Source organism: Schistocerca piceifrons, chromosome 1 (genome assembly GCF_021461385.2).
Source record: "Schistocerca piceifrons isolate TAMUIC-IGC-003096 chromosome 1, iqSchPice1.1, whole genome shotgun sequence".
Taxonomy (NCBI): Eukaryota; Metazoa; Arthropoda; class Insecta; order Orthoptera; family Acrididae; genus Schistocerca; species Schistocerca piceifrons.
In genome coordinates, this window is record NC_060138.1 from 260,768,833 (window position 1) to 260,780,986 (window position 12,154).

The following is a 12,154-nucleotide window of genomic DNA, read 5'->3' on the forward strand; positions in this document are numbered from 1 at the left end:
CCGAGGCAGGACTCGAACCTGCGACCGTAACAGCAGAGCGATTCTCGACTAAAGCGCCTAGAACAGCTCAGCCACAGTTAAAATAAGCATTTTAATACTAGTGGAGTTATCCTGAAATCTTTCTGATAACTGATAGAAGTGATGGAATGGTACATTAAATTGCCGAAGATACAAACACTTTGCAAGGGCATAAAAGTGCTTCATCCATCACCAAAATATCTTCATGAACAACTTGTACGTTACTCCGATGAGGTGAGGGAACCATCTCTTAACATGTCATGGGTGCATTCATTACCTGCCATACCAGTCGTGTTATCTGTCGAACTACTCTAAGCACTCTCAGACACTGCAGCTACCCGTAATGAAATTCCTCATGAGGGTTTATAAGAAAAATGCAATTACATTTATCATTCTTATATTTCTCTTCCTGCGGTTTACATTAAACCATTAAACACCCTCCAGCAGTGGACGCCGCACTCAGTCTATACGCTTCTCACAGGCGTAAGGCGCAAAATAAAATTTAGAGATTCAAGCAACTGTGAACGGATGAGATTGTAAGACTTCTTGTAGACTGTTGCCAAAAAAACAAACGGAAGATGAAGCAACAGGTAATGTTTTATTTGCCGTTTAAATCAATCATTATGTGTTCATGAATACATTGAAACCTGTTATGCAGTCTTTGTGACTAGCTATTGGGACTTGAAGATTTTCTTTACTGTTGCATATGATATATACTTTTCTATGTCTTACATATGATGTACCTTCTACAACCTGGTAAGAAAAAACTTCGTTATAGGAAGCGATAAGAGTGGTATTTTAACTGAGACCTGGAAAATCATCCTATGTATGTCCATATTTGTGCACTGCCAGTTATTGGAAAACTTCTGCGAGGTCTGTCAATGTAGCTAGCTAGGCTGTTAGCACAACAGTCATCAAGAAAATATGATTCCAAAGAGCAACGTAGTGGTATGTTATGGGAAAGGACAAGGGTACGTGGTGTGTCGTCCAAAGAATGCGCCGTCATCGGAATATTGGCACCTTGGAACGAAACCGCTGAACAGTATAATCGCTGTAAGCCACATCAACAAATGAGAAACCCCGGCGTACACTATGTGATCAAACGTTCCTGGACACCTGGCTGAAAATGACTTACAAGTTCGTGGCGCCCTCCATCGGTAATGCTGGAATTCAATATAGTGTTGGCCCACCCTTAGCCTTGATGACAGCTTCCATTCTCACAGACATACTTTCAATCAGGTGCTGGAAGGTTTCCTGCGGAACGACAGCCCATTCTTGACGGAGTGCTGCTCTGAGACGAGGTATTAATGTCTGTCGGTGAGGCTTGGCACAAAGTCAGCGTTTCAAAACATCCCAAAGTTGTTCTATAGGATTCAGGTCAGGACTCTGTGCAGGCCAATCCATTACTTGGATGTTATTGTCATGTAACAACTCCGTCACGAGCCGTGCATTATGAACAGGTGCTCGATTGTGTTAAAAGCTACAATCGCCATCCCCGAATTGTTCTTCAACAGAAGGAAACAAGAAGGTTCTTAAACATCAGTGTAGGCCTGTGCTGAGATAATGCCACGCAAGCCCGCTCCATGAAAAACGCGACCACCCTATAACACCACTGCCTCCGAATTTTACTTTTGGCTCTACACACCCTGGCTGATGACGTTCACGGGGCATTCGCCATACCCACACCCCGCCATCGGATCGCCACAAACCACACAACGTTTTTCCACTGTTCAATCGTCCAATATTTACTGTCCTTACACCAAGCGAGGCGTCGTTTGGCATTAACCGGCGTGATGTGTGGCTTATGAGCAGCCGCTCGACCATGATATCCAAGCTTTCTCACCTCCCGCCTAACTGACGTAGTACTTGCAGTGCATCCTGATGCAGATCGGAATTCCCGTGTGACGGTCTGGACTTTCTTGAACTGTTGGCGGTCTCTGTCAGTCAACAGACGAGGTCGGCCTGTACGCTTTTGTGCTGTACGTGACCCTTCATGTTTCCACTTCACTATCACATCGGAGACAGTGGCTCTAGGGATGTCTAGGAGTGTGGAAATTTCGCGTGCAGACATATGACACAAGTGGCACCCAATCACCTGACGACATTCTTTGGCCGTGCGGTTCTAGGCGCTGTAGTCTGGAGCCGAGCGACCGCTACGGTCGCTGGTTCGAATCCTGCCTCGGGCATGGATGTGTGTGATGTCCTTAGGTTAGTTAGGTTTAATTAGTTCTAAGTTCTAGGAGACTGATGACCTCAGAAGTTAAGTCGCATGGTGCTCAGAGCCATTTGAGCCGCCACGTTCTAAGTCCATGAGTTCCGTGGAGCGCCGCATCCTGCTCTCTCACGATGTCTAATGACTACTGAGGCCTCGCAGTAGGTGGGAGCACAATGCATCTAGTATGAGAAACGTATGTTTTAGGGGTGTCCGGATACTTTTGATCACATAATGTAGTCTCGCCTTTTAGAGTTTCACTACGCCACAAAATCGATGATCTAGTTACGGCTGAGCAGAGGAACTCTGTTCGAATTCAGAAATCAAGACGACAGCATCGTGTTAGGCAGGGTGCCAGTGTGCTAAATCACTTCGCCGCAACTTAATAAGAAAATTACGTCAGTAATACTTCAAGTGATCTTTATCAAGTGATACTTTAATACTCAGAGGCAGTTGTAAATATACAGAACATTAATGTGGAAATGTGTTACACAGACGTATATAAATCTTCATATCTATACTGTAATGACCACAGGACCACCAGTATTAAGCGCGAGTGTGTTTTCATCCAGCACAAAGGGGAAAAGCATGACGGTTTACATGGGAATTGAATTCACGACGCTGCTCCGCCACCTGGCCTGGCTACGAGCGCGGAGGGTAAGTGGCAATATCGCTCATTGCGGCAGCTACTGCGGTAAAAAAGTGCGAATAGTAATTAAATTGTGACTCGGTTGGTAAAATCAACGGATTAATTCCCAGAAGAACGTCTGACTTCCTCTGCTAGCCAATATTTTGCAAACATATGCATTAGCTTATATCGGGAAACAGTACGAGATAGTCGTTCTAGACTGACGGTTCTTCCGCTAGCGATCCATCTTCTTTGTCCTCTACAGGAGGACTCGTCTCCTCAAGGACCTAACCCGATCGACGTGCTTGCACGAACTGAGGGAGAGACAATGTGCGCTCGCACTTTCATTTTATCGTTATATAAGAAACATGAGGCTCACCAAGTGCCCGTGCTACTACCACACTAAAGCCGATGGTGCCATTGCCTACAATCGTACACGAGATGCGGGAGGAACCGTTGGAAGGGCATCCGGTTGGCACTCGCTGTGGTCGGGGCCATCCGACCGCCGCGTCATCCTCAGCTGAGGAGCGGGAGAGGAGGGGTGTGTGGTCAGCACACTGCACTTCCTGTCTTTACGGTGGTTTTCTTTGACCGAAGCCGCTACTGTTCGGTCGAGTAGCTTCTCAATTGGCATCACGAGGCTGAGTGCACCCCGAAAAATGGCAACAGCGCATGGCGGCCCGGACAGTCGCCCATCTAACTGCTGGCCACGCCTGACAGCGTTTAACTATAGTGACCTGACAGGAACCGGTGTATCCACTGCAGCAAGGCCGTTGCCAATGTACGATACAGGCAGCTGAAGTACAACTAAGGAAAGAGAAAGGTCATACTCTAAGGGATCAGGTAAGGAATTGTGGAATAACGAAATATTTAGGATGTATTTTGTTTGAATGTAATAAGAGAAAATGAAAGAAATATAGTGAAAGATTGGGGTCTGAAAGAATAGGCAGACATGTAATAGACTATAAAACTGTAAGAAACAAAGATATATGAAGGCCAAGGAAACTGTGGTTTTTGTGAAAACGTAACCATCTACAAGCCTACTGCTTCAAATGATGTAGAAGAAGAAGAATTTCATACGATTTGTAATTTATTTACTACAGTGATACATGAGATTTTTTTTGCAGTATTTTCGTCATTCTAAATCATTCAGATATTTTTTCAATAACGCTTCACTTTTATTAATCATACTTTACAAATTACGAAGTATCCTATATCTGTACAGAAGGACAGTTTTTCTGTTCGGTGAATAGGAGGCAAAAGGTGTGGGGGGGGGGGGGGGAGGGGCGTAGCTTTGGCAGGTCCTCCATGGACGCAGGATCAACCCATCTACGTCTCTGAGGTAGAGCAGTTATACCGGGACTGTGTACAGCTGGTGGGTGCCTTCAGAGGCGGTGGTGCGCTGAGCAGGTGTTTTGCGTTGCAGTGGAGCCGCTGACGGTGCGCCTGCTGGACGAGAACCGGCCGCTGAGCGCGGGCCGGCAGTACGAGCTTCGCTGCGAGACCGCCGGCTCGCGGCCCGCCGCCACCGTCACCTGGTGGAAGGACGGAGAGCAACTGCCCGCCGTCGACTCGGTGAGTACCTGTCGGCTCTGTTACTTTTCTCACACCTGTTATTTGCTGAGCAGGCTTAAGTGGTGCTTCGTCACCGGCAGAAAACGGTCCGCTTCGCTCCTGTTTTCTTTTCCGCACAGAGTTCAAGCTGTAAACAGCATAAAGTGTGTCCTAACCATTCACAGCAGTTGATTTGCGGGATCGCAGTTTTTTATTATAATAACAACAAATAAAAGAGACGTAGACTGCAAGTCTGCTTTTATATGTATTTTACTCCATGATCGATTTCGAGATATCACATATCGTTTTCAGACATACCCACGCAGTGTGAACATGGCTATTATTTTCCAAAAACTCCATCCGTCAGTACATACACATCAAACACTATTTCTCGTACAGTATATGTCATAGCTATGCAGTCTATTGGTCTTTGAGTTAAGAGTTCTTATGCATAAATCATAATGCACAAAAGGGTGTCAAAAGTCATGGGATACCAATATGCACATATATAGATGGCGGTAATATGGCGTACACGAGGTATAAAAGAGCAGCTTATTGAAGGAGTTGTTAACTGTACTCAGGTAAGTCACGTGAAAAGCTTTCCGACACGATGATGGCCGCAAGACGGTATTTAACGTACTTTGAACGGCGATGGCAAGTTGAACATCCAGTTTCGGAAATCGTTAGCGAATTCAATATTTCTAGATCCACAGTGTCAAGAGTGTGATGAGAATACCATATTTCCGGCATTATCTCTCATCACGTACAAGGCAGTCACCGAGGGCCTTCACTCAACAACCGAGAGCGGCGGCGTTTGAGTAAAGTTGTCTGTAGTAATCGACAAGCAACACTGCGTTAAATATCCACAGAAATCGATGTGGGACGTACGACGAACGTATCCGTTAGGAGAGTGCGGCGAAATTTGTCATTAATGGGCTATGGCTAAAGCACGACATCGCCCGCTGCGCCCCTCCTGGGATCGTGACCATGTCGGTTCGACCCTTGTCGATCTGGTCAGATGAGTCCCAGTTTCAGTTGCTATGACCTAATAGTAAGATTTTAGTATGGCGCAGACCCCACGACGTCATGCACCCAGGTTTGGGCACAGTGCAAGCTGGTGGTGGCGCTGCAATGGTGTAGGCTATGTTTGCATGAAATTGGCTGCTTCATTGGGTCATATACTGAACCCAATATTGATAGGAGATGGTTGTATTCGGATAATGGAGAAAATTTGCAGCCATTCATTGACTTTATGTTCTCAAACTAATGTCGAATTTTTATGGATGATAATGTACCCTGTCACAGGTCCACAATTGTTCATACTTGTTTTCAAGAACGTTTTGGACATTTCTAGAGAATGGTTTGGCGGCCTAGGTCGTCAACATGAATCCCGTCGACCATTTATGAGACAATATCGAGAGGTCACTTCGCTCGGATTATAGACAGCTACTGAGGCAGCATGACTAAATTTATGCACCGGACTTCCAACGACTTCTTGAGTCCATACCACGTCGAGTTGCTGCACTGTGCCGTGCAAAAGATGGTTCGAACGCTGTTAGGAGGTATCCCATGACTTTTGTCACCTCAGAGTATAGGGATTATACCTGCAGTAAATAACAACTTTTAAGTCAATAGTACTTTCTATCTTTATATGTTAATGTCAGTAAACACTGTTGTTAGTGAATTACCAGATGAACTGACTTTAGCTCTGCTGGGAGTGTATAGCCACAATCATCTCCCAAAGCTCCATGTTTGAGTTCCACTGTAATCTTTCCCCTCTTTCAGTCAATCGTTGCTATTGCACCCACTAAAACACCAGACAGCCTCTGGTTCTTTCAACGTATCAATGTCCAATATTCTTCATTTCTTACCTTTTCGCAATTTCTTCAATTTCAACCTTCTTTCTATAACCAAAATGTGTGGCCAGACATCATGTGTGCCGTTGTGATTGTTCCCAACTTTAAAATATTGTTCCAAAACCTTTGCCTTATCAGTATATAATGAATCTGAAACATACGGGCGGCTCCAAGTCTCTTCCACATATACAGCTTTCCTTCACGATTATTAAGTAGTGTTAGCTATGATTGTAGCCCGTGCGAAGTTCTATCAGGCGGCTTCCTCGTTCATTTCCTCCCCCTCTAACCCCTCACCAGACCATACTCATTTACTACCTTCACTTCTTGCATTACCGAATTCCAATCCCCTACCGCAATGGCGAAGGCATCCCTAAAAGTAACACCTCCGAAATTTTTATTTGAAAGCGTTCTACATCTTTATTCCTCATTCTATATACACTCCTGGAAATTGAAATAAGAACACCGTGAATTCATTGTCCCAGGAAAGGGAAATTTTATTGACACATTCCTGGGGTCAGATACATCACATGATCACACTGACAGAACCACAGGCACACAGACACAGGCAACAGAGCATGCACAATGTCGGCACTAGTACTGTGTATATCCACTTTTCGCAGCAATGCAGGCTGCTATTCTCCCATGGAGACGATCGTAGAGATGCTGGATGTAGTCCTGTGGAACGGCTTGCCATGCCATTTCCACCTGGCGCCTCAGTTGGACCAGCGTTCGTGCTGGACGTGCAGACCGCGTGAGACGACGCTTCATCCAGTTCCAAACATGCTCAATGGGGGACAGATCCGGAGATCTTGCTGGCCAGGGTAGTTGACTTACACCTTCTAGAGCACGTTGGGTGGCACGGGATACATGCGGACGTGCATTGTCCTGTTGGAACAGCAAGTTCCCTTGCTGGTCTAGGAATGGTAGAACGATGGGTTCGATGACGGTTTGGATGTACCATGCACTATTCAGTGTCCCCTCGACGATCACCAGTGGTGTACGGCCAGTGTAGGAGATCGCTCCCCACACCATGATGCCGGGTGTTGGCCCTGTGTGCCTCGGTCGTATGCAGTCCTGATTGTGGCGCTCACCTGCACGGCGCCAAACACGCATACGACCATCATTGGCACCAAGGCAGAAGCGACTCTCATCGCTGAAGACGACACGTCTCCATTCGTCCCTCCATTCACGCCTGTCGCGACACCACTGGAGGCGGGCTGCACGATGTTGGGGCGTGAGCGGAAGACGGCCTAACGGTGTGCGGGACCGTAGCTCAGCTTCATGGAGACGGTTGCGAATGGTCCTCGCCGATACCCCAGGAGCAACAGTGTCCCTAATTTGCTGGGAAGTGGCGGTGCGGTCCCCTACGGCACTGCGTAGGATCCTACGGTCTTGGCGTGCATCCGTGCGTCGCTGCGGTCCGGTCCCAGGTCGACGGGCACGTGCACCTTCCGCCGACCACTGACAACAACATCGATGTACTGTGGAGACCTCACGCCCCACGTGTTGAGCAATTCGGCGGTACGTCCACCCGGCCTCCCGCATGCCCACTATACGCCCTCGCTCAAAGTCCGTCTACTGCACATACGGTTCACGTCCACGCTGTCGCGGCATGCTACCAGTGTTAAAGACTGCGGTGGAGCTCCGTATGCCACGGCAAACTGGCTGACACTGACGGCGGCGGTGCACAAATGCTGCGCAGCTAGCGCCATTCGACGGCCAACACCGCGGTTCCTGGTGTGTCCGCTGTGCCGTGCGTGTGATCATTGCTTGTACAGCCCTCTCGCAGTGTCCAGAGCAAGTATGGTGGGTCTGACACACCGGTGTCAATGTGGTCTTTTTTCCATTTCCAGGAGTGTATTTGCAGGCTCCGAACTATAGAGTGTAATACAGAGGTGTGTCACGTAACTATGCTGGCGCTTGAGAACCAGCATGCTTTAATCGAGTTTCGAATTCGAAGAGCTGCCTCTCCTTCTGCATGACAATGCCGGATCAAAAACGAGCGCTGCGAAGATATAGGTATCAACCCCATGTATTAGATTCGTTGTCATCGATTATCGCCCATTTCGACCCATCCGATTTTCATCTGTTTCCATTACTTCAATTGCTCCTTCTACTACAACACTTTGATACTGATGAAGCAGCGCAAGATAGATGAGGTTGGGACACCGTCAACAATCAAACATCCTACAGTGACGGTATCAACAAACTGATCACTTGTTGATATTAACATTCCTCACCATGGTGACTATGTTGAGAAATAAATGACATAAAGAATAAAGATGTAGAATATTACCAGAGTCTGTTTTATTTAAAAAGGTTTACGAATTTCACGTTAAGATTCGGAGAAATTACTTTTCTGGACGCCCTCGTAAATTTTCCTCTTCCTTATCTGAATAATTTCTTCAATCTCATAATATATTTCTTCAATCTCTTCATCATATGCGGAGATAACTGACTCATAAACATGTGCCTCTGTCGGACGTGTCAGCTTCGTATTCATCTTGGCTACGATAATGCTTTCACTATGCTGTTTGTAGAAGCTTACTGGCTTTCCTATTTTCTTCTTCATTGTTAGGCCAATTCCAGCATTACCCATATGTGATTTTGTATTTATGTCCCTGTACCCTCCTCACTGGAACTGGTGTTCCTCCTGCCACCGATCAGTCCTGTTTCTGAATTTGCTAAAATACCTAACATTCCATGCTCAGATTCGTAGAAGGCCAATTTTGCTTTTCCTGGTGACGTCTTATTCTTACTCCTGAGTGGTCCCCGACCAGATATGTTAGATATATAAGTACTTCACACAATACTACATCAAAAAATACCGTGAGGCATATGATTAAGAAGGCAGAGATCTGGTAATTTTAAGCTAATTTTTCCAGTGACATCGTAGAAGAAATTAGCTTCTCAGCATTATGAAAACTGTATTTTTTGAGAAATTATGACAGTGACATTCTTCATTTTTATAAAGTGTTACATTTTTGAAACTTGCGGACAGATTACAACTGTGTGACGGACCGTGACTTGAAATCGGGACGCTTGTCTTTCGTGGGAAAGTGCTCTACCAACTGAGCTACCCAAGTACGACTCACGACCCGTTCCCACAGCTTAAATTCTGCCAGTACCTCGTGTCCTACCTTCCAAGTTTCACAGAAGCTCTTCTGCGAACTCTGCAGAACTAGCACTCATGGAAAAAAGGAGCTTCGGTGAAATTTGGAAGGTAGGAGAAGTGGTACTGCCAGAATTCAGTCTGTGAGGGCACTTTGTGAGTCGTGCTTGGGTACCTCAGTTGTTAAAGCACTTACCAGCCAAAGGCAAAGGTCCCGAGTTCAAGTCTCAGTCCAGCACGCAGTTTTAATCTGTCCGAAAGTTTCATACCACCGCACACTCCGCTGCAGAGTGAAAGTTTCATTCCGTTACATTTTTGCCATTATTGAAATTTTAAATTGCTAGCTCTATCATTGCAATGCTAAAACTAAATCTTCCTCCCGTATTTAATATACACTACTGGTCATAAAAATTGAAGATGATAAACGGGTATTCATTGGACAAATGTATTATATTAGAACAGACATGTCATTACATTTTCACACAGTTTGGGTGCATAGATCCTCAGAAATCAGTACCCAGAACAACCACCTCTGGCCGTAATAACGGCCTTGATACGCCTGGGCATTGAGTCAAAGAGAGCTTGGATGGCGTGTACAGGTACAGCTGCCCACGCAGCTTCAACACAACACCACAGTTTATCAAGAGTAGTGACTGGGGTATTGTGGCGAGCCAGTTGCTCGGCTACCATTGACTAGACGTTTTCAATTGGTGAGAGATCTGGAGAATGTGCTGGCCAGGGCAGCTGTCGAACATTTTCTGTATCCAGAAAGGCCCGTACAGGATCTGCAACATGCGCTCCTGCATTACCCTGCTGAAATGTAGAGTTTCGCAGGGATCGAATGAAGTGTAGAGCCACGGGTCGCAACACATCTGAAATGTAACGTCCACTGTTCAAAGTGTCGTCAGTGGGAACAAGAGGTGACCGAGACGTGTAGCCAATGGCACCCCATACCACCACGCCGGGTGATACACCAGTATGGCGATGACGAATACACGCCTCCTATATGCGTTCACCGCGATGTCGACAAACATGGATGCGACCATCATGATACTGTAAACAGAACCTGGATTCATCCGCAAAAATGACGTTTTGCAATTCGTGCACCCAGGTTCGTCGTTGAGTACACCATCGCAGGCGCTCTTGTCTCTGATGCAGCGTCAGAGGTAACCGAAGCCATGGTCTCCGAGCTGATAGTCCATGCTGCTGCAAACGTCATCGAACTGTTCGTGCAGATGGTTGTTGTCATGCAAACGTCCCAACTGTTGACTCAGGGATCGAGACGTTGCTGGACGTTCCTTTACAGCCATGCGGATAAGATGCCTGTCATCTAGACTGCTACTAATACGAGGACGTTCGGATCCAGCACGGCGTTCCGTATTACCCTCCTGAACCCACCGATTCCATATTCTGCTAACAGTCATTGGATCTCGACCAACGCGAGCAGCAATTTCGCGATACGATAAACCGCGATCGCGATAGGCTACAATCCGACCTTTATCAAAGTCGGAAACGTGATGGTACGCATTTCTCCTCCTTACACGAGGCATCACAACAACGTTTCACCAGGCAACGCCGGTCAACTGCTGTTTCCTGGGAAGGAGCCCTTGGTTCCCGACACGAACCCACCCGGCGAACTTGTGTCGAGGTCCGGTGAGCAGGCCTGTCTGTGGATGGTTTATAGGCGGTTTTCCATCTGCCTTGGCGAATGCGAGCTGGTTCCCCATATTCCGCCTCAGCTACACTATATCTGCGATTGTTGCGCTACAACGTTCTCCACGTACCCGTCCACCACCATTATTCTACCACCCAAACATAGGAGTTACACTCGTCTGGTGTGAGACATTCCCTGGGGGCCGAACCGCACAATAACCCTGTGGTTTGGAAAGAGTGGTTCGGTGCGGGGCGGCGGAGGGGTGAAGTGGACTGCGGTAGTCGTCGTGGGGTTGTGGACCACTGCGGCTGCGGCGGGGCGGAGCCTCTCCGTCGTTTCAAGGCCCCGGTTAACATACAATACGTTACAATATTACTGTGCGTTTTAATATAGGCATTTGCAAATTAATCGATACCTCGTTGTGAGTCAGATAGTAAGTCGAGGAATCCAGCAACATTTCGTTTGTAGTACAGTATAGAGACATTAAGCGGAAGGTGTTTTCTGGTTGGTTGGTTTAAGGATGAAAGGGACCAAACTGCAGAGGTCATCGGTCCCTTTTTCCAAAATACTAAAAATACCCACAGAGAATAAAAAATGTTCAACAGAATAGGAGACAGACGACACAGAACAAAAGAAACATAGACAAGGACCAGACAAAACGAAATAAAATCACATGGAGTGTGACGGTGGTTGGCCGACCATAGGAACAAAAAAAAATGGAAAAGCTAACCACCGAAAACACATTAAAAACTTAGTTTAAAACCGTAGGCCAAAGGCCAGAATCAACACAAAACAATAAAATAAAACAGAAACACTCAGATTAAAGAATAAAAACTCCCTGCCCTAATAAAACGTAAAACTAAGGCAGCCATAACAGGGTCATCAGATAAAACGGCAGGGAGCGTATCAGGCAGCGCAAATGTCTGCCTGAGCACAGCTAAAAAGGAGCAGGCCAACAGAATGTGGGCCACTGTCAAAGCCGCCCCGCAGCGACATACTGGAGGGTCCTCCCGGCGCAGTAAATAACTGTGTGTTAGCCGGGAGTGGCCAATGCAGAGCCGACAAAGGACGACTGAGTCCCTGCGGTTGGCTCGCATGGGTGACCGCCACACAGTCGTCG

At 46.8% G+C, this 12,154-nt stretch overlaps 1 protein-coding gene across 1 annotated transcript in view; it reads left to right on the top strand.

Annotated features, from left to right (window-relative positions):
• The window catches only part of LOC124709827 (hemicentin-1-like), a 432,676-nt gene that overhangs the window by 238,009 nt on the left and 182,513 nt on the right, over positions 1 to 12,154 (top strand). The window contains exon 5 of the mRNA XM_047240877.1: positions 4,285 to 4,421. Within this exon, the coding sequence (XP_047096833.1) occupies positions 4,285 to 4,421 (137 nt within the window). The remainder of the gene's footprint in view (positions 1 to 4,284; positions 4,422 to 12,154) is intronic.